Here is a 21505-nt window from a genome sequence, read left to right on the forward strand (position 1 = left end):
CTGGAGCTCCTCTCCATCGTCTCTTTATAAAGACAGGGTGTGTATTAATTATTCTAATATCTAAATGTTATTGAAGACAAACAGGTTGAAAATAAACCACACTCTTTGTTTGGTATTTTGTTTATTCTGCTAACATAAAATACATCATGTATTTTCTATGAATGTCTATTTACATGCATCCAAAGCTCATGCGTTTGTCCTCTCGGTAGATCACGTTTGTGAAAAGCAATAAGTTAAAGACAATAAAGAGCGTTATTTTTGGAGGAAAATATGGAGGTGTTTTTCTTTAAAGCTACAGTTAGTATGTACGATAGGGATGCTCCAATCAGGATCCTCGCCTGCTCTTTCAGCTGGAGAAAACCGTACCAGAGATTAAAAGGAACATTAAAAAATATCAGATTAACCCTTTATAAAGTTTTACACACAGAGTAACTGAATGCTGGTCTAAGTTTTGGAGCATTAAAAACTTTAAAAAGCAGCTTTTTTTTAATAAAATCTTCAGCTGGAGGTCAGATTAACAATCTCAGATTAAAAAAGAAAACAGATGAAGAAGAGAAGTCTTCTTAGAGTCACACAGCCTCATCCCAGAGTTTACTCAACATTTTTATCATGTTTTCATGGAGTAACATTTACTGTCAGAGTCTCCGCCATGAAGAGCGCCTCTACATGATGATCTACAGAGTTTTTATGGGGGGCAGACCCGTGATGAGGGGGAGGTTGTGGGGGCGTTCAGGTGAGCGGCCTCTTCGTGATGTCCTGTTCTGTCAGGTAATAGTTCAGGTAACCTCCCAGAGTGCCGACGGCTACAGCGGTCATGTGACTGGAGCAGCCATCTGTGTGAAAAGAGGGAAAAAATAAAACAAGTCACTAAACTGTCTGAACACTACAAAAAATCTCATTTCACTAAAAATCAGTTTGATGAAAATTAAGTAGACACAGGGACAATAAAACTAAAGAACAGAACTTAAAAAAAAGTTAAGCAGAGCTGAAACATCCACAATGTCAAACTGGATTAAAAACATTAATTTTCATTTTTCCTTTTAAAGGGCCCTTAATGTTCTCCTGCTAATCAGATATCAGGATATGAAGCCTGGCCTTGGTTCATGCAGGACTCAGTAGTCATAAGCCCAGCCGTGATCAGCTGACGGCCAGCTGATCTCAGTTATCGCCTCCTAGCTCCCACAGCCAATCACAGCTCTTTCTCTAAAAACAGTGGTGTATTTAAAACGATAGCTCTCACTAGATCCTGCTTGCATTAATGCTGATGCACCACGCTGCTGCTGCTGGCACAGCTTAACCTCCCCCACCTCCTAATTTTGGCAGCTATTTTTAATTTTAGTCTTTCTTTTAGTATTTAAATGAAATCTATTTTAGTTTTAGTCACATTTTAGTCATTTCTATCCTTTGTAGTTCTAGTCTAGTTTTAGTCCATAAAAAGTCTTCACATTTTGGTCTTTACTTTTTGTCCAAGCATTTATTTTCTTGCCTAAATCTGGTAACAAATCCTGGTAGTGTGTTCTCTGCACCCTGCCAAACCTGGGGTCCCTGCTTTCTACAGCTGAGGGGCAGAATAGATACAGATGTATTGTTTTTTTTGACAAATTTACCCACAGTGGAGAAATGTCACAGATTTAAATGTCCAATGAAAACTAAATTACATTTTTATCTAGTTTTAGTCATCTTGATGAAAACTAAACTTAGTTTTTGTCAGTTTTAGTCATCACAGATCTATTTTTGTCGTATGTGACTTTAAGTCATAGTTTTAGTCAACGAAATTAACACTCCTCCACCCCAGCCTCCTTTATAGCTTAATCCTTAGAGCTCACATCCTTTTATAAATCACTTGGTAACATTTAAACTGTAAGTCATAGGCACTTACTTGTTTTTTTCCTATGAAAGCTCTCCATTGTGTCTTTCTAATCATATACTCCATGCGTTCATAGCTCTTACAGAACATTTTCTAGTGAGCCCGCAACTGGGCTGACTTTCCGGAGTTTCTGAGGACAGCGTTGTCCAATAACAATACGTGACACAGTCAATATAAATGTTTATAACTTTTGAACCATAGGTCATAGAAACGTACTCTTTTCCTCTGAAAGCTGACCATTTTGTCGTTCGTTTGCTACCATTGATGTTTCTGTAGCCCTAAAGGACGCCGTTGTAGCGAGCCCAGAACTTTGGTGACTAAATCCACAGCGATACATCCAATAATAAGCATCTTTTTATCCATTTTTAATCCATTTTCGATCATTTACTTTGGCTTTCTTCAGTGGGCAGTGCCATTTTTGTTGACATGCAATGCATTGTGGGAGTTGTAGTTGACCAGTGCGTCTCTACTGCTGTGAGAAACAGCACAAATGAATCTAACTACAAAAACACGCTTGGTCTTTTTCTTTGTATATATCTAGATATTTTGAAAACCGTTTGTCACAGAGTGTTTTTTTTTCACCGCTTTGTCCCAAAGAGATGGAGAACAAGTCTGTGCAAAGAAAAGGCTTAGTCACTGTTGGTTGCTGTGTGTTATCAATAAGAATTTGTGAGTTTCCAATTCCAATTTGTTTTTTTCTTTTGTCTTTAGAGTCCTACAACTGTTTTAAAATTCAAGTAGCATTACTGTAGTAGATTCTTAAAGCCCAGTTTGTCCTGGACAAAAAAGCATGTATGGAGCTTAACTGTGCACCACAGGGTTGATGTTTTACAAGCTTTTTAAGACAAGAAGTCCAGACGAGACATGATGGTGAAAAAAATAGCTGTGAGCTCTAAGGGTTAAATCTTGCTGCACCCTCATGCAGATCCAAGCTACTGTGGATTAACTGCTTCTGAACTAATCTGATCTTATTCAGTACACATTGTCGTAAATTTTACTATCCATATGGAGATTTCTAGCCATGCACTCCCTGGAAAGTCAAACCCAGGCAGAATCTTTAGAGCAGAGCCTCCTCCACCATATAAAACTGTAGATCCATTTGGCAATAACATGGTTAAATGTATGATGAGAGTGTTCCTGTATGAATGTCTTGGAAAATGCATACATTTTTGCAGAATCTCTATCATGATGTTATTGCTATCATGGATCATGGATCTAATTTTTTTTGCATTTTAACATATCATAGTATAATGTAAGCTGACCTGGTAGTATCTTCTCCCTCCTCTTCACCCTCCGGTGAGGCTGCAGCTGCTCCAGCAGTTCGTCTCCAATGATCTGAGAGATGATGCTCTCTGAGAAGAAACACAACAGATTTATCCTCACTAACTTTCCTTTTTGATGGCTAATCAGTCGAGACCAAATATCCTGATTCTTCACTAAGAACCTGCAAACGGACGTAATTAAAACAAGGTGTAGGCTTTCAAATTTGACCCTAACAGACTGAAAACTCTTTAACAGCTCGGCAAAATTCAGAAGAGTAAACAAAGTATGGAAGAAGATATTTAAGATAAAAATCAACACAAAATATCAAACCTTCACATTTAACACTTAAAATCTGACTCTTGTTCAGATGCATTTAACTGATGCTCATTACTGATCATATCTCTAATATTTTGCATTTTTCCGTCACTTACTATCTCTCCCAAAGCAGCCCACTTCCTCGTCCTGCAGCCGGAGGATGTGCTGCAGCCAATCAGGTTTGTAGAAGTCAGAGAAACCGGCCAATCCACAGATGAGAACTGTAAATAAAGAAAAGTTTATTAACAAAGTCAAAGAAGTTTACAGACCTCCTCCATCCCTACACACCGTCCTGCAACCTCCGATCCTTTGGTGCCATTAATCTCATCAACCTGTGGACTTCCAGGAGGAGGAGCCAGACTGGCAGCCTCCACCCTCAAGGGCGCACTCACACTAGGCCATCCGTACCGTGCCTGGGCCCATTTCAGCTCAAAGTCTGGTATGTTTGGCCTGTGTGAGTGCAATCGTTCTGTGCTTCATGGCCCCGGCACAGAAGGACGAGGTGGGTCCAGGCACGGCACAGATGCACTAGACCTCTAAAAATCCAGGACTGGGGCCACAGGCCAGACTCAAACCTTGGCCACCTCTGAAGACAGCAGCCTCTGCACACTGGTGTGCAACACAACCGTGGGACATCAAAACCCTGCAAGTCAGAACTTCAAGGAAAAATTCACTTGAGCTACCCAGACAGTCAATAGGTCCTCAACTGGTCAGGCATCAGGACCCACCTGGACCTCCTTGTGAGGAATCAGGACCCAAAATACTCAACTGCTGAAATGTATTTGATTTTTTTTTTTTTTTAGTTTGACCCTAAAAATAAAATGGAACAAAACCTGTTTGCAAGAAGCACTGTTCCAAAATAAAATGCATGCATTTATTTTTATTCTACTCCATTTTCCTGCATGGAAATTTGGTTATTTCTTGACCAATTCTCTAATTATCTTGGGAAAACCAGCTTTGCTATCCAGGAAAAGGAGATAAATAAGTTGAAATGAAGAGAAAACGACTGAAACTTAATTTCCATCACAAGAAAACCTTAAACATAATCTATGAGTGTACTGTATGTCCTCTTAAGGCTTCCATACATCACTGGAAACCACTGAACTAGATTATTAGGAAATGTTGATTTTCAGGCAAGATGCGTTGATAAATATCTGTTTGCCATTGTGATTTCTGCCTTTAAATAAAAAATCAAAGTGCTGATTATGGAGCCATTTCAGCTCCAGTTTTTTTCAGTCCTTCACAATGCTCAGACTCCTGAGATTATCAGATCCATGCCGAAAGCATCCTCCATCCTCTGTCTTCAGCTTCCACAGCAGGCTAAGCAAGTCAGTCCTCTGCCCTGCGATGTTTCCAGCGTCTCCTGTGGGGAAACCTCGGTTGTCCCAGGCTAGAAGGGATATACAATCCTTCCAGTGCGACCCTGACATCTCCCACCTGTTGCATGTGCCCAGAAGACCTCCACAGGGAGGCAACCACAAGGCATCCTCCTGAGGAACTTAATTCAAACACTTGTATCTATGCTCTCAGTCTTTCTGTAATCACCCAAATCTCGTGACCATAGTTGAAGGTTGGAAAATAAACTGTCCAGCAAGTCAAAGCCCTGCCTGCCAGCTCAGCTCCCTCTTCTCCACCAACACTCCAGCAAAAAGTCTGCACTCCTGCTGATGCTGCACTGATCAGTCAGTCTCACAGTCCTTTCTACACAACCTCCTTCACTGGGAGCAAAGACTCACTCCCCACCCAGACGGAGCAATCCACTGATGCCAACAGAACCACATCATGTACAAAAAGCAGACGTGAAATCCTGAGCTCCCCGATCCAGAAACAGCCCCTTCTCTGGATGAAATCCATGCAGAACAGATGAAGTTTAACTAACTATAAAAGAGACTCGTTATAACGCACAAACTATAAAAAAGTGATATGCATTTAAGGATGAGCAGACACTGACTGTTTTCGATGAAGATGTCGACCGTCTGCTCAGTCAGGCCGTCTCTGATGATGTCCTCGTTGGTCTTCATCATGTTGGAGCAGAAGATCCTCTCATAGCTGCGCTCAGTCATGTTGATCCTGGATGGTCGAGTGTCGCCTTTCAGCAGGTTGGTGCAGCCTCTCTGGGCGGGAAAACACACAAGGAGCCTCTCAGAACGTCAGATTACCCCCCAGGTTTAAACAGCTAGGATTCTTAATCCTGATAAATAATAAACTGGTTTTTATTCTAGCTCCTGCTGAGACTTCAGGCATTTATTTAATGAAGATACAAGTATAATAACATTTAAAGTCGCACCATTTTCCCAATCATGAAGTAGAGCAGCTGGTGGGACAGAGAGTAATGAGGACAACCAAAACGGGTCATGGTGTCTCGACAGGGTTTGGTGACGATGCAGGGCGTCCCGTTCATCTTCCTGAACAGAAACAGAAACATTTAGATGAGACAGAACCATCAGAACAAAACTACAAGTACCATTTTAGTCATAAATATAGGAAATTAGTACATGAGACCAATATATCTGATACGCACGTCCTGCACGCTGAGACTCGAGAGAAGGCTCGACTATTTTATCCACAAATGTGGCAAAAATAGACAGGAAAATAATAAATAAAGTGCCATATTTATCTCATTTTTACAGATACGTCACAGGCGACATAAACACAGATTTTCAAAGTAAAAGCCTGGTTTACAGACTGCTTTTATTCTGAACTTCTCATTGCTCAGTTATACAATGAATCAAGTCTCTTGCAGGAAGATTTGTTGATTTAAACTCATGAAGAAAAGCAGATCTGTGATGGCAGGGAATGCAACATGCAGCACATGCACGCCTGGTATGAAAGCTATGCTGCAGCTGTCACGCAGCAAACGTGCACCCAGTCTAAAATGGGTTTTTACCGTTTATTACTGAAACTTTCATTTTCAGGAATGCATGCTTGAGATCCCCAAAAGCAGCAGATTTTGGCAGCTGGGCAGAGAAAGGACTCTGTCTAAGGAGACTTGAACGAGTGAATTAAAGCTTGGACACTAAATAAGGTTTAAAAATTGGATTAATCATTTTCTTCTCTTTTTTTGGTTTCCAGTCCGATTGAGATTAAAAGACGATCATGGTTGAGGATGCAGACTTAAACTTGGACCCCAGTAAACCTCAGCCTGTCTCTGCTAAAGTGTTTGTCTCTGTCAGAGTCTTAGTACCAGGTTCCCAGCAGCAGGGTCAGACATTTGTCACTGAGCTGCTCATCGTAGCACTCGGTGGTCATGGTGGACGAGTAGACCAGACTGGGGTCTGTGGAGCTCCAGCCCTGAGGAATCAACCAGAAACTCCATGTCAGCAGTGGTTCGAACTCTGCAGAGAACATGGAGGAGAAAGAGGAACAGACAATGGACATTTAGCATGTTAGCTTAGCTAGAGACGTGTACCTGAGACGAGGCATCACAAGGAAAAACTGTTGGTGTTAGAGGGTTTAAAGCCAAAAAGCCTACTGTTTCTCCTCTTATAACAATCAAAAACTAAGATTTCTTTACATTATCTACAAACCAAAATTAATTATTTTTTAATGAATAAACTTCAACCACAGTTTTCTTAAATAAATTCCTCTTTTTTCAAATTTTGCCCTATTAGTTACACATTTTGACTTGGAGATAAAGACAGTTTTGTACTTGTTTTAGTAGATTGATTGTACTGCTGCTTTTAAAAAAAGGTTTTTATTTCTGCAGTGTGCTCCTTTTAGCAACCATGTTCGGCCAAAGTAAATCCAATAAAAGAGTTTTTATCTGGCAATGAAACAGACTAAAGATAAAATCCATACCAGTTTATGACCAACGAAGCTAACAAGACCATCAGTGTCGATTTTATATTTTCTGTTCCTGTTCTGTTCATTTTCTTAGTTTCAACTCTCTAATGATCATCTCTTTTTAAAGAAATGTGACTATTATGTTCCTTATATCAGGACATTTTTACAAACAATTCAACAGATCTGTTAATCCATCAACTCTTTTCCTAATCCCTTTTCCCTAGACTCTTACCCTAATCCCTCTCTCCTTTTACTCTAACGCTAAGCCCTTTATCCTTAGACTACTAAACTTATCCCTTTAGCTCTAAACTCCTATCCTAATCTCTTTATCCCTCAAATCCAACCACTAATTCTTTATTCCTAGACTCTTGTTAAAACTCTTCATCCCTACAACTGTTCCCCAAACTCTTTATCCCTAGACTCTGACCTCCAACTCTGTATCCCTAGACTATTACTCCAAACTCTTTATCCCTAGATTCTGACCTCCAATTCTTTATCCCTAGACTATTACTCCAAACTCTTCATCCCTAGACTCTTACCTCCAATGCTTTATCCCTAAATTCTTACCCCAAACTCTTCAACTCCCAGCCTTGTAAGTCTATCTCTAAATCTTCCTATTATACTGTCATTAATCCATACCTTAAACTCACCCCAATCCGTTCATTCCTTGATTGCTCCCTTACACCTTTACCTTAATCCCTTTCACCCCCACATCCCTCACTTGTCCCTCAATCCCACCATCCTTTTTCCGCCCCTGCCCTTCTCTCTTTATGTCTCCATCCCTCTACCTGTATCTATTTATCCAGTTCTCTCTTTAGCAGTAAATAATTCCATGTTCATGCCTTCACTGTCTTTGATAGTAAATAGTCAGGTGTTTCAGATAATCAGGTCTGTGTAATTTTTCATGCCCTTAGACCACAGCAGACGTTTCTCTCACCTCTGTAGTATTTGGGGTCATTCTGCTGCAGGGCAGCGACTGCCTTCTCAAAGCTCTGGTCGAGACGTTTGACCAGGGCGACAGCGGTGGTTCTCTGAGCCCAGCTGACCGGGTCGGTGTGAGGCCACGTCCGGACTGCTTCCTTCAATTCAGCTGAGAAAAAAAAGAAAACAAGATTTTAGAGATAAAACATAGTCGTCATAGTGCATTCAAGCAAAACTCTGTCTCTTTATGCTCTGAGGCATTTATACTAACTCCATGATATTACAGCTCCCTGTCTGTTAAATATGGTGGCAGTTGCTCACACAGCTGGAAGGGTTCAGCTCCCTCCCCTCAGGAATCTCGGGGTGTGGGGTTTGCTCTTCCACACCCTTAAACTACATCACATGTAAACACCTACGAATGAAAGATCTGCATCTGGAGGAGCGCTCCTGATGCTTCAGCTTTTAGCTGCATGTCACATGAAGGCATCAGGCAAAGACCTCTGGACTGTCACTGACGGATAAGGAGGAGCCTGGGCAGCAAACGTATATCAGGTATGTTGAACGTCGCTGGCTGTGCTGAGGTGTCAACCAGTTCTCAGATGCCTTGGATGCCGCTATCGAATCTGTGTCCATGCATGGACGGTGAGAGCGTGGAAGCTGTGGAGCAGTTCACCTACCGTGGCGGTGCCTATAAAAGTATTCACTCCCTTTGATGTTTGACCCTTTCATTGATTTTTATGAATCAATCAGTCAATATAAAACTTTGTCAAGTCAGTATTTAGTAGAGTCACTCATTCATTTTACCCTCTATAAGGGTAAGCCTTCCAGGGCCAGCTGCTGAGAAGCATCCCCACAGCATGATGCTGCCACCACTGTGCTCCACAGTGGGGATGGTGTGTTTGTGGTGATGTCATCTTGTCTGATGGTCTCAAAGCTCCGTTCTGGTCTCATCAGACCAAAGAACTTTCTTCCTCTTGACCATGGAGTCTCCCACATGTCTTTTGGTGAACTCTAGTCCAGATTGACTCTGAGTTTTCTTCAACAGTGTCTTTCTCTTTCCCACTCTCCCATAAAGCTCTGACTGGTGAAGAACCCAGCCAACAGTTGTCTGCAGAGTCTCTCCATCTCAGCTGCTGAAGCTTGGAGCTCCTTCAGAGTAGTCATAGGTGTCTTGGTGTCCTCTCTCACTAGTCTCTTTCTTGCACGCTCGCTCAGTTTGTGAGGCCGGTCTGATCTAGGCAGATTTACACATATGACATATTTCTTCATGATGGATTTAACTGAACTCTGGGGAATGTTCAGAGACTTGGAAATGTTTTGGTATCCATCCCCTGACTTACATTTTCAAGAGGGACCCAACTGCAGTCAAGATGGCCAACATGGGCGTCGCTGTACATCCAATCCATCCCAGAAGTCCCAAGCGGAAGTTTCTTCTTCGTGTTGGACTCAGCTGCCAGTGTTTGTCAGTCCTTTTCATGCCTAAGCCTAAGCCTAACCCTTGGTGTTGGATCTCAAATATATCACCTTCCTCACTGCCTTGCCCTGAACCTAACCACTCAGGTTTTAATGCCTAAGCCTAACCTTAGACGTACGGACTTCTGGTCAAGAATTCCGGTATGGATTTGATGTATGTCTGCCATCTTGTCTGCATCAAGGTACTCTTGACATTTTCCAGTAACATTTTCTCTGAGGTGCTTGAAGTGTTCTTTTGTCTTCATGGTGTAACGGTATCCAGGAATACTGATTAATCAAATGATTTTCTTTGTCAGAAAAGCTGTATTAAATTGACTGTGATTGATTTTTACAATCAATAAAAGGGTAAAACATCCAATACTCTTTGGCACCATAAGCTGTAGGCTTAGTATTATAACAGGAACTGTGAATGTTATTTATAAACTGCGTTTTGAGGTCTGGGCCTCCATAGGGTCTGGATAGGAGTCAAATTACACCACTAACTTTATGAATAATGAAGGTTGATTGTACTGGTTTTGCAGAGAGTAAACATGTGAGAAGATCAGTAAACCTAAACAATCTAAAACAAGGTAAAAGTTGGTTTAGTTTAGTTTGAGAGTCAGTGATTTTAATGCATTCCTCTCCAGTTTCTCCAGGATAAACAGGACTCTCTACCTGCACAGAATCATGCTTATTGAGTAGTTTCATGAAAGCAGATGGCCCAATGTGGCTGCACCTGACCAGGACTAAAAAAAGGCGCCGTTTCCCCACGTGCCCTCTGCAGCCCAGTTTGTTTGTTTGTTTGTTTGTTTACGTACCCTGCAGCATGAGGAAGCCCACCACCCCGTCCAGGTTGATGTGCTCGTGCTGTCTCTCCAGGAAGGATGCTCCTCTGTTCAGGCTGCTCAGGATGTCATCGATCACCTCCGCCTCAGAGCGAACGCACACTGCGGCAAACAGAGCCAGCAATGCGGCCAGGGAGTGCGCCGCTGCCCGCTGCATCTTCGAGCACCGATAATCCCCCTCCTGGAGACGGATCCGGGACGGATTTCCTCCAAAAGACTGAGACCAAATAGAGAGGAGAGGAGCAGAGAGGATGGGGCTGTGCCTGCTCCAACACGAGGGGGGAGTCAAAGGGGGGGACGTGACGTCAGAGAGGATCCATTACGAAATCAAAAGTCAGACTGTTTTTAAGGGTCAGAGAAAGTTTGGATGTTAAACGAATCTCCGGTGGCCTCAAGAGGAAACTGCAAAAACATTTGATGACTGCAAAAATCATCTCAGTTATTTGCTTTCAGTGGCGTGCACAGACTTTATCAAGGGCAGGGGCAAAAAGAAAAAAAGGGCACATACAGCCGTATGAAGGGGGGCACTAAGTTTGGTGTGTTTTCGAGGGCACTTTAGACATGTTTATATGTTCTACAAATGGCACATTATATAGCCTTTAAACAGACTAACTAGACAGACTACTCAAGTTAGTTTGTAGTTAGGATCAGCTTCCACAAGAACTGTGGAGATTCAACATTGGACTGTGAAGAACACACAGAAATAAAGAAATGAACCACTAGGGGGTCTGGGGGTCTTCCCCCAGAACATATTCAATGAAGTAGATGCCATTTCCTGTATTCTAGTGCATTTTAACACCATATTAGCACCAGATAATCCAAACTGGTTCTGTCAGATATAGTTCTGGGTCAATATAGATCAAGAAGGGTCCAACATAAAAGTCATTGCAACAGTAACGTTTCATAGTATTTCTTGGTCCTAATGGTCTTCTGGAGTTTAGTGTGTTTTGCCAACCAGGAGGGCACTTTAGCGTGTGTTTTGGCTCCAAAGAGGGCACTTTAGCACGAGATTTGGCTCCAAAGAGGGCACTTTAGCACGCATTTTGGCTCTCAAGGGCACTTTAGCACGTGTTTTGTTCCCAAGAAGACACTTTAGTGGTGTTTTGGCCCTTGAGGGCACTTTAGTGTGCATTTTGGCTCTCGAGGGCACTTTAGCATGCATTTTGGCTCTCGAGGGCACTTTAGCATGCATTTTGGCTCTCGAGGGCACTTTAGCATGCATTTTGGCTCTCGAGGGCACTTTAGCATGCATTTTGCCTCCCAAGAGGGCACTCTAGTGTGTGTTTTTCAGCCATAGCCCCCCCTTGTGGCCCCTTTGGTGTGGCCCACAAGTATATTTTGAATATCCCTTATAATACCTCTATAATAAAGTCAGCTACACAGAAAAACTGACTGCGGTGCCTAAATTTATATGAGTTAAATTTAACACTTTAAAGGTTTTTATATTGGTCCACAATACTAAAGTTAGACTGCACTTTTAAAGTTTTAGATATTCAACAGAATGACAGAGCTGCGCTAACTTTAGAAAATCTGTGGTAAAGTGGATCTCCACTGGAAGAAGGCAGAGTAAACCTCAGAGCAAGGCAACGCACACTTAAGTCATAGGTGGGATAACTCAGTGGATAACTTCACTCATGGTGCAAATGTGTCTCACATCAAAAACAACAATAATCCACCAAAACATGAGCAAAAGAACCTCAGCAGGGATCACTGAACAACAGCAACGCTCTGCCCAAGGGCATGATGGGAAACTCTGCCAACACATACACCTATAGAGAACTTAGATTAAACCACTCTGCTGGATCAACAGTGTCAAATAACTCAAACTAAATTACACTGTAAAAGTAGAAGTAGCGTTACCCCTGTTAAAGTACCAATTTTAGAATTTACTTAGAAAAGTACAATAGAACAGAATAAAATAAAGGTTTACTGCCATTTGCACAGGTACAGGACAGTACAGGTACACTGGAATTTTTGTGTGTTGTTTCTTGAGTCAGCTCTACAAAAGACTAAAAAGAATAAAAATATGAAATATAACAACATAAACAAGAAGACTTGTGACATAAATAAATATGTATTACCAAAATACACAAGGAATGTACACTCCACACCAAAACACCCTTATGAATATGATAAATAAAATAATAATAATAATAATAATAAAAGGGATAAAATAAAATAGGGTGAAATAAAATAAGATAAAATAAAATTAAATAGAATTTAAAAAAATAAAATAAGATAAAATAAAATAAGTACAATTAAGTTAAATTATTTTTTTCTTTCTTTATCATTTACTATCATTTTTTTATTTGTTTCTCCTCTACTTTTACTATTCCACAAACATATATATTCTACATCCATATATACCACTTTTAAAAATTATTTTTTTCTTTTTTAAATTTCTTTTTTATTTTTTTATTTTCCCTTTCTCTCTTCTTGTCTTGAATGTATACATACAACTGAAGGCCCCGGGAAAGACCTCTTTCCATCAGGGTCTCAGTCCATCTTCATATCAAGCTAATGGTGGTCAGACAGAACTCCATAGACATAAACATAAATTAGTGTATTACTACCAGGGGAAACACCATGCAATAATCAAAATTACATGATGTAAAATATGAGCAGATATTTCTCTGATAGTCAGCATTTAGTTTGATTTTCATAAGCTCCACCATTCCATTTCATGCACTTTAACACAACACTTTATGTTGTTTTCTATTTCCTAGATTATTTCTAGTTCTCTTATTTCTTTTTCTTATTATTTTCCCTTTAGTAACATGGAATTGCAATGCTCGGCCCCTCTTGATAACAAGTTATCACTTCACATCTTGAGAAAAGGACTTTAAAAAACTTACTATTATGAATTAGAATCGTGTCCTTTCAGGGCTACCGTAAGCCTGGTTAAAGTAATTGTATCAAAGGAAATCAAAAGAAGAGGATATGGATTAAAATTACTCGATACAGACAAACATTTTCACTAAAAAATAGTTGGATACTAAAATATGTTAATATGTCTTGTAAATAAGAAATAAAAAAGAGGATTTTGAAAGATTTTCCTGTTCGTATTGTGTATCTGTTGGACGCTAACGCATCCTTAAGTGTACGGTCCCTTTAAATCTGGAGCTCCTCCCCCATCACTGAGCCACGTCATCACAAACTACAAACAAACATGGCGGCGCTCGGCAGCTTCACAGTTATATTAACTGTTTTTTTACTTATTCTGGCCCTTTTATTGCCGTTTTTCTCCCCGGGTTCGGACCTACCGTGGCCGGCTGCGTCTCTAGCGGTAGTAGCGGTCCTGTTGTCCCTCCTGTTGTGGAGGTTTCGGCGGAGGGACTCAGAGACTGACCGGAGGGTCTGTGTGATGGTTTTAGGGGATCTCGGTCGGAGTCCTCGGATGCAGTATCACTCTCTGTCCCTCAGCAAACACGGATTTACAGTCACTTTTGTCGGATTTTTAGGTAAGACAACGGCATATATGAAGTAAAATATAACATATAACAGAACTACATGCTGTTGCTCGCAGTTCTTATCTGATTCTCATCATATAAGAGTCTATTTAACCCAAAAACTACTCTATTAAAGGCACTGGTTGGTTTTAAACAGACAGTTCAGAATTAATGTATCAAAACTAATCTACACAATGATACTGTCAGGGATACTTGCCTTTTTATCATATATGAACCCACATTTAGCCAGTAAGTCTTGTTTTACGTGCAGCAGTTTGTAGTCTACTCTACTTTTGTCAGACCAAAATCCATATTTAGATGTCTTTTATTTAAATGCCCATACACAATAAATATTGCTCTCTATATATCCAGTACTGTGCAGAACGTTTAGGAATGTTTAGGCAGAAAACTGAGGCTGAAGTAAGGCATAGCTGTGGCGAGTGAGCTGCATAAGAGCTGAGGCAGGAAGGAGGATTGGCACAACCCCAGCCATGCTCTGGATGTCCTTGCATTTCCAGGGGTGTGGGAAATCATCAGTTTTAAAAATAACAAAGCCCACACCTTTAGGGTGGAGTGAGCAAGCACGGCTTAGGGTGCCACATGTGTCCTAAAGGCCTGAAAAACACGTGTTAAGCTTGACTCATTTCCTCCTTCCAGATTCCAAGCCTCATCAGGACGTCCTGAAGCAGGAGAAAATAAAGATCCACCCCATAACAGAGGTGAAAGGTCTTCGAGGTAACCAAGAATCACTCTGTTAAATATCAAGCACCAGTTTTCTGCATTAGATCCGTGTCTGAGACCGAAAACTGAAGAGGTTTCTTCTTTCAGGCGGGCCTAAACTGCTCACATACGTCACAAAGGTGATCCTTCAGGTGGTTCAGCTTCTTTATGTGCTGCTGAGGATGGAAACACAGGCTCATATCCTCATGCAGGTACCAAAGATTGAACATACATTGAAAGTATGGTTTATTTGTAACAGCCTCTTCAGTGCAAATATGTTTTTATAACAGGGATTTTAAAGAATACCTCACCATCAGCCTGCTTACTCACACTGGCACATTCACATACTCAGACTGTTGTTGATCTACTTTTAAATGGAAAAACAGTCGTGTAGCTGTTTTCCTCTTGGTCAGTTTCTGACCTTGGAGATTTTGAATATTCCCTCCTAACTTTTGTTGTGATAGCATGTTTATCAACACATTTTCTTTGTCCTACCCTTTAATGGGAAATGTCTTTTTCCCAGAATCCTCCAGGGCTGCCCAGTATAGCCGTAGCGTGGTTTGTTAGCGTCCTACGAGGCAGCAGGTTCATCATCGACTGGCACAACTACGGCTACACCATCATGGCTCTGAGCCATGGAGAGCGACACCCACTGGTCCGGATCGCCAAGTGGTCGGTTTACTGAACGATTTATCACAGATTTATCTCTGGTTACTATAAGAGCCAACATTTCCTCTGGTTTTAATCTGTTCTACTCCAAAGTATTTTTTAGATAACTGTTGAGTTTGTGGTTTAACTCAGTAAACATTAAATGAACTTCCAGCTATATGTTACTTAAATCTGGAGTCTCGAATGTTTAAATAGAGTCATAAAAACCCCTTTAATCTTCTGTCAGTGATCCTCAGATTTGTTGTTTTTGTGTTCTTTCAGGTATGAGCATTTCTTCGGCCCTTTAGCCCATCACAACCTTTGTGTTACAAACGCGATGAAGGACGACCTGCAGAAAAACTGGGGCATAAGGTACGATTTTTATTTAGCCCTTTTCACTTTAAATAAGAAAATATGACCAGTAGAGATGCATCTCAGCTCTGATCACCTCTGCAACTTCTTGATTTGAATTGAGGACTGTTTTCCACAGTAGTTAAAAAACTATTCCCATTTTGGGAACCAAAAAGTGAGTTGCTTAAAATCATGTATTGAATGTGCCCCAGTAAAACTTCCTGGTTAAACAAAATTTTTCTCATGTTTACCACTTTTTGACAACTTGAACCCTTCTGCTGCTTTTTTTTTTTAACAGTTTTTCCACTTCTTTTTACTACTTTTGACCTACTTTTGCCACTTTTTTTGGAACTTCTGGACACATTTAACCCATTTTTTCTACCCTTTTGCCCATTTTTGCTGTTATTTGGCAATTTTTTCCCCTTTACAATACCTTATAAAAACCTTTTAACCACTTTATTGCAACTTTTACTCATTTTTGCCACCATTTGGACACTTTCAACCCATTTTGCCACCTTTTTTGCCAATATTCGCTCACTTTAGCCTCTAATTGGCCACTGTTTTGCCCAATTTTGCCCCTTTTATCCCTTTTAACCCATTTTTACTACCTTTTTACAACATGTAACCCTGAAGGCAACTCGTTACCCATTTTTGAAACCTGTTGTCACTTAAAACATGTTTTTGCCATTTGTAACCTAATTTTTGGTGACTTTTTGACAATTTCTGCCCATTTTTTACTCTGTTTTGCCACTAATTGCCCAATTTTGCCATGTTTGTTCATCCCTTTAACTCATTTATGCCACCTCTCAGGCACCTTTTGCCAACTCCATGATTCCCCAGTTGGCTGGGCCTCAGAAAGCCCTACCCTTTATCCCCCTTATGGGCCGCCTTGACTGTAACATTATTCAAAAAGTCTATTTTGTATGGATATGAATATGGTGTGCCTTGATCTTAGGTGTGCCTTGGGTGAAAAAAGTTTGAAAACCACTGCTCTACAGCACTGGTTCTCAACTGGTCTGGCATCAGGACCCACCACCATATCCTTATAGGAAAAACGTGACCCACAGTTCCTAGATTTTGCAATCCTATTTCAATGCTTTTACTGGGAAAATGGTGCGGTATGGACGAGAAATGGAACAAAAGATTTAATGAAACAAAGTAGCTGAGACATACCCTTTAAAATAACAACACATCACAGATTTTTTGACTACTTTTTTTTTGCAGGCACATTTTGGCGACCTACTGAAAATAACTTTGCGACCCACCTTTGGGTTCCATCCCACAAGTTGAGAGTCAGTGCTCTAAAGCACATATTAGCCGTCCTGGTTAGTGCCGAGCACAACTCTTGAATTGGCCTCTGGATTAATAAAGTATTGATTTTTCAGCAATCAATTGATTCATGAAGGACCCTGGGATTGGACACAGCACAAACCCAGGACACTTTGAACAGCTTTTGTCCCTCATTATGAGAAATTCATCCATGAGACCAAGATATTGGGTTATTGTTTAGTAAATGCAGTTCATAGTGGGCATTTTTTTTAATGAATGGAGCCCTCAGCTTAACAGGAAGTAAGCCGCAAATATGATCGGAGGTGAGCAGCACAAGTTTGGCCTCAATGATACTGATAAACTAAAAACGTCTTTGTTTTGCTGTATTTATAAGATCCCAGCTTCAACAAGTCTCTGTGGCCCTATCCCTAATGTTAGCATGACAGGAAGTGACCGCCTGCTTTTAAAGTTTTGACGTTTTTTTCATCTTTGCAGGGCGACGACGCTGTACGACAGACCGGCCTCCATCTTCAGAGAAACTCCTCTGAAGCTGCAGCACGAGCTCTTCATGAAACTGGCCGACACCTACCCTCAGTTCAGGAGTGACTGGTGAGAAAAACAACAAATGTCTGTTTGCCAGAGTGCTGTAGAGCAATCCATCCCAAATAAAATGAAGCTTTATGTCTAAAATATTCATCCACATCTCAAAGTTTTCAAACATAGAAAGATACTCTGATGTCCTCTTATAGAGAAGAATACCTCTAATGAATGCTGAATCAATTAAAGGTTTAAATCCCAAAGATTCACACTTACTATAAAACCAAACAAAATAATTAAACTTCTCCCTAATCCTGCGTCTAAGTTTCCCCATCCTTCTCTATCTGCCCTGCTGTGTTTCAGGTCGGAGGAGTCGGCGGTTCAGGTGGAGAGGACGGTTTTCTCCGTCCGTGATCTCTCTGACGACACGGTGACTTTGAGAGCAGAGCGACCAGCGCTGCTGATCAGCAGCACGAGCTGGACAGGTGAGAGGAAGAGACCGTGGAGGCATACTGATATGGATGTGATATTTATATCTGCCAAAGATGGGGTGAAGAAGAGTATCTCAAGGCTGGTTTAAGAGGTTTCAGGATTTCAGAGGTGAAGGTCATTTAACTCTCATGGTCATCCTTAGCTTATAGGATGTCTTTGAATTCAGCCTAGTCCTTCCTCTTGGCCCTCCTCTGTTCCCTTCTCTGTCTGCGAACTGTAAACCTCAAAACCACCAGGAGGAAGTTCTAGTTTTTCATGTGAATACAGCGCACTTCTGTTCAATCCAGCCTAAATTTCTAAGTAAGAGCTGAGTCTAAACAACATTTTACATCAGGATGAAGTGGTCCTACATCAGACTTGTTCTTTGTTTCTGCAGAGGATGAAGATTTCTCCATCCTACTGAAGGCTCTTGAAGGTGAGAGGGTGTTTATTATCTCCTCGTTTACTCAGAAACATGTTGAAGGTCGTTTTTCTTGTGTTTAAACTCCTGGTTTGTTTCCAACAGAGTATGAAAGTTTCATTAAAGGAGGAGCTTCTCTGCCATCTCTGGTCTGTGTGATCACAGGTAAACATCAGCTCTCTCTGTCTGTAAAAATGTCTGATTTAAAACTGTTTTTACTGAGGGTGTGGGGTTTCTCCTCCTTGTTTTAACCAGGTAAAGGTCCTCAGAAGGATCACTACATGAAGCTGATCGACTCTCTGAGTTTAGAGCATGTGAAGATCTGTACTCCCTGGCTGGAGGCTGAAGATTATCCACTTTTATTAGGTAAGAAAGGGTTGACCACGCTGTCTCTGAACCCTGACCCTCCATCCTCTCTGAGATCTGTTACTCTGTCTCTGAACCCTGACCCTCCATCCTCTCTGAGTTCTGTTACTCTGTCTCTGAACCCTGACCCTCCATCCTCTCTGAGTTCTGTTACTCTGTCTCTGAATCCTGACCCTCCATCCTCTGAGATCTCTCACTCATCTCTGAACCCTGACCCTCCATCCTCTCTGAGACCTGCTTTCTTGTTTCCAGGCTCAGCAGACCTGGGCGTCTGTCTCCACATGTCGTCCAGCGGTCTGGATCTGCCCATGAAGGTGGTGGACATGTTTGGCTGCTGTCTGCCCGTCTGCGCCATCGGCTTCAACTGGTGAGCATCAACAGGAAGTGGGCTTATTAACATTTAAACGGTTCATTTCAGCATAATCGTCCTTCTCTCAGGCAGATAGGCAGCATAGTTTGTCCTTCAAAATCTCTTCAATGAAGATTATAAATGTTTTGTGTTAGAGGAAGTAAAAACTTAACTTTAATTCTGTTTTTTCTCAGTTTACATGAGCTGGTGAAGCACGAGGAGAACGGACTGATCTTCAAAGACTCTAAGGAGCTCTCAGAGCAGCTAAAGGTGAGAGGAACACCTAAAACACCCACAAAGACACATAAAGGAAGGTCTGATGGATGGGTTATTTTCCTAATTTATAGTCAGGAACATCTGATAGCAACTAATATAAATCTGATTCAACCAAAAAGTCAAGAAAAGCATGTTTTTATCAATACTGTGGGTTAAAAATGGGCCAAAATGGCCTCTAACAACATGCATCTGTTAACTTTTTAGTTTAATTTCATGAAAACATCAAGTATATTTTACATGCTGCCATTTTCAGTCATTAAAAGTATTCTGAACCTTTACTTTTTACTTGAAATATTCTAAGAGTGCCAAGCTCAGGCTGTTTGCGAGGCAGAAGCAAAAATAATAAAGCCCCTGTTGCACGGATGAAGTCGTTTTATATTTATAGTGAAAGACCTAAAACCCAGGTTAGAATCGTAAGTTTTATTATTATCCTTTCTACACCCCTGTAATAAAATTATTTAACTATTTATTCACAAACATACACGAGTGAGGATGTCGGAGATTACCAGTCATACAATAAGAAGCATCTCCACTGTGGGACATGTGCCCACTAGAGGGCACTGTGACCCTTTTTGTCAACTACAACGGCACTAAAGAAGGCATTTGTCACATTTTGTCCACAAAGACGGCACACTAAAGGACACTTTGCTATATTCAGCCACTTTAAGAGGTCATTAAAAGTATTCTGAACCTTTACTTTTTACTTGAAATATTCTAAGAGTGCCAAGCTCAGGCTGTTTGCGAGGCAGAGGGTGCAGAGGACAGAACTTTGTCAAATAAATTCCTACTTTTAAGGCACAAGAGCAGGCATTTTAGTACATTTCAGTCAATTTAGGAAGCACCAAAGAGGGCACTTTGTCAAATTTGTCTACTAAGAAGGGTCCTTTATCAAGTTCTGTCTGCTTTGAGGGCCCTAAATATGGCCCGCTGTCATGTTTTGTCCACTTACAGAACTCAAAAGAGGGAATTTAGTCAATTTTTGGCAAATTAAAGTAGGCCGAAGAGGGCTTTTTAAATTTGGTCCACTGAATGTGCACAAAAGATAGCCAAGTTAAAATTTGTGAACTCAAGAGGGCATTTTTATGTCTTGTGCATGAAAAAAGCTCTAAAGACTCAACTCAAGTTAATTTTATTTGTTTGTACAGCACCTTTCGTACATAAGACATGTAGCCCAAAGTGCTTTACAAGGAACAGACAGACAGTAAGGAACAATAAAAACCAAACAAGACAAAAGATAGAGGGGAATAGAATAAGAGAAATAGAAGAAACAGAGACAAGAAAAACTAGAGTCATTAAACTACAAAACCATAGATTAAAAAAAATAATAATAAAATAAAAATTAAATTACTGCATGTTAAAAGCCAAATTAAAATGATGTGTCTTCAGTTTTCTTTTAAAAAAGAAGAGCAGGGCACTTTAAAGAGAGCAGTTTGTCAAATTTTGTCAATGTTGAGAAAAACAAGAGCATTTTTGCATGTTTTTTGCCATTTGGAGGATACCAAAGATGGTAATTTAACACACTTATTCCAGCTAGAGAGGAGTGAAGAGGGCCCTTTGCCAAACTCTGTCCACTTAAAGGGAACATTATCATGTTTATCTACTAGGAGGGCACTTTTGCAGCCACCTGGAACACAACTGCTTCTGATGTAAGATTTTATAGTTTACCTCTGAGGTGAACGTGGCTGATATTTAGCGTAACGAGATCATCTGGAGTAGAAACTAGGTAAATAGATTTTATCACTGTGACTGGAAACAAGTGTTGTGACTCAGTTTTTAAAGCTCATTCTGCCCACAAGGACCAAGCTTTTATTAAAACATTAAACTACATTCTGGTAGCTCTGTCAGGATGTTTAAAAGCATCCATAATCCGTGTATTTGTTGCTTTACTCCCTTTTTATTTTTCTGTTTCAGTCTCTCCTGTCAGAATTTCCCAATTCAGACGGCAGACTGGGTGAGTTTAGGAGGAACCTCCGAGCCAGCAGGGGGCAGCGCTGGGACGACAACTGGGATCAGAACGTCCTGCCTCTGTTTGCAGCCTCCTGATGGACGACATTCACAGACAGTTCCACATTTTCACACCAAAAGGACCAGAGAGGTTGATATTTTTACTATCAATGGCTGCCTACAGAGGAGTAGGACATCCAGATTAATGTCTGGTAGTGTGAAGGTCAAAGGTCGCCTCTGTGTGGATCTCTGATGGTA

General features: G+C 40.9%; 2 protein-coding genes across 2 annotated transcripts; one reads left to right on the forward strand and one right to left on the reverse strand.

Moving 5' to 3' along the window:
• Positions 1 to 697: 697 nt before the first annotated feature.
• On the reverse strand, positions 698 to 10707 carry c21h16orf89 (chromosome 21 C16orf89 homolog). Its single transcript, XM_041778522.1, has 8 exons — positions 10420 to 10707; positions 8166 to 8318; positions 6630 to 6780; positions 5733 to 5850; positions 5397 to 5559; positions 3562 to 3666; positions 3130 to 3219; positions 698 to 833 (listed from the first exon to the last, which is right to left on the reverse strand). Exons 1-8 carry the CDS (start codon positions 10601 to 10603, stop codon positions 730 to 732), a joined length of 1068 nt encoding a protein of 355 aa, XP_041634456.1. The 5' UTR covers positions 10604 to 10707; the 3' UTR covers positions 698 to 729.
• Positions 10708 to 13597: 2890 nt separating this feature from the next.
• alg1 (ALG1 chitobiosyldiphosphodolichol beta-mannosyltransferase) lies at positions 13598 to 21477 on the forward strand. The gene is made up of 13 exons (XM_041778552.1): positions 13598 to 13907; positions 14553 to 14630; positions 14724 to 14827; positions 15139 to 15287; positions 15546 to 15635; positions 17379 to 17492; positions 17784 to 17905; positions 18289 to 18327; positions 18418 to 18477; positions 18568 to 18678; positions 18931 to 19045; positions 19222 to 19297; positions 21215 to 21477. The coding sequence occupies exons 1-13, from the start codon at positions 13616 to 13618 to the stop codon at positions 21344 to 21346; spliced, it is 1482 nt and encodes a 493-aa protein (XP_041634486.1). The 5' UTR covers positions 13598 to 13615; the 3' UTR covers positions 21347 to 21477.
• Positions 21478 to 21505: the final 28 nt, after the last annotated feature.

Source organism: Cheilinus undulatus, linkage group 21 (assembly GCF_018320785.1).
Source record: "Cheilinus undulatus linkage group 21, ASM1832078v1, whole genome shotgun sequence".
In the NCBI taxonomy this organism is placed as follows: Eukaryota; Metazoa; Chordata; class Actinopteri; order Labriformes; family Labridae; genus Cheilinus; species Cheilinus undulatus.

Bases quoted from the DNA above. Each gene is read 5' to 3' on its own strand.
- c21h16orf89 (XM_041778522.1), bottom strand. From the start codon at position 10,603: ATGCAGCGGGCAGCGGCGCACTCCCTGGCCGCATTGCTGGCTCTGTTT. The intron at 3,667-5,396 runs GTCAGTGTCTGC...CTTTATTTACAG, and splicing joins CGACATCTTCATCGAAAACA to TTCTCATCTGTGGATTGGCC. The intron at 3,220-3,561 runs GTAAGTGACGGA...GTTTCTTCTCAG, and splicing joins GGGCTGCTTTGGGAGAGATA to AGAGCATCATCTCTCAGATC.
- alg1 (XM_041778552.1), top strand. From the start codon at position 13,616: ATGGCGGCGCTCGGCAGCTTCACAGTTATATTAACTGTTTTTTTACTT. The intron at 14,828-15,138 runs GTACCAAAGATT...TCTTTTTCCCAG, and splicing joins AGGCTCATATCCTCATGCAG to AATCCTCCAGGGCTGCCCAG. The intron at 18,478-18,567 runs GTAAACATCAGC...TGTTTTAACCAG, and splicing joins TCTGGTCTGTGTGATCACAG to GTAAAGGTCCTCAGAAGGAT.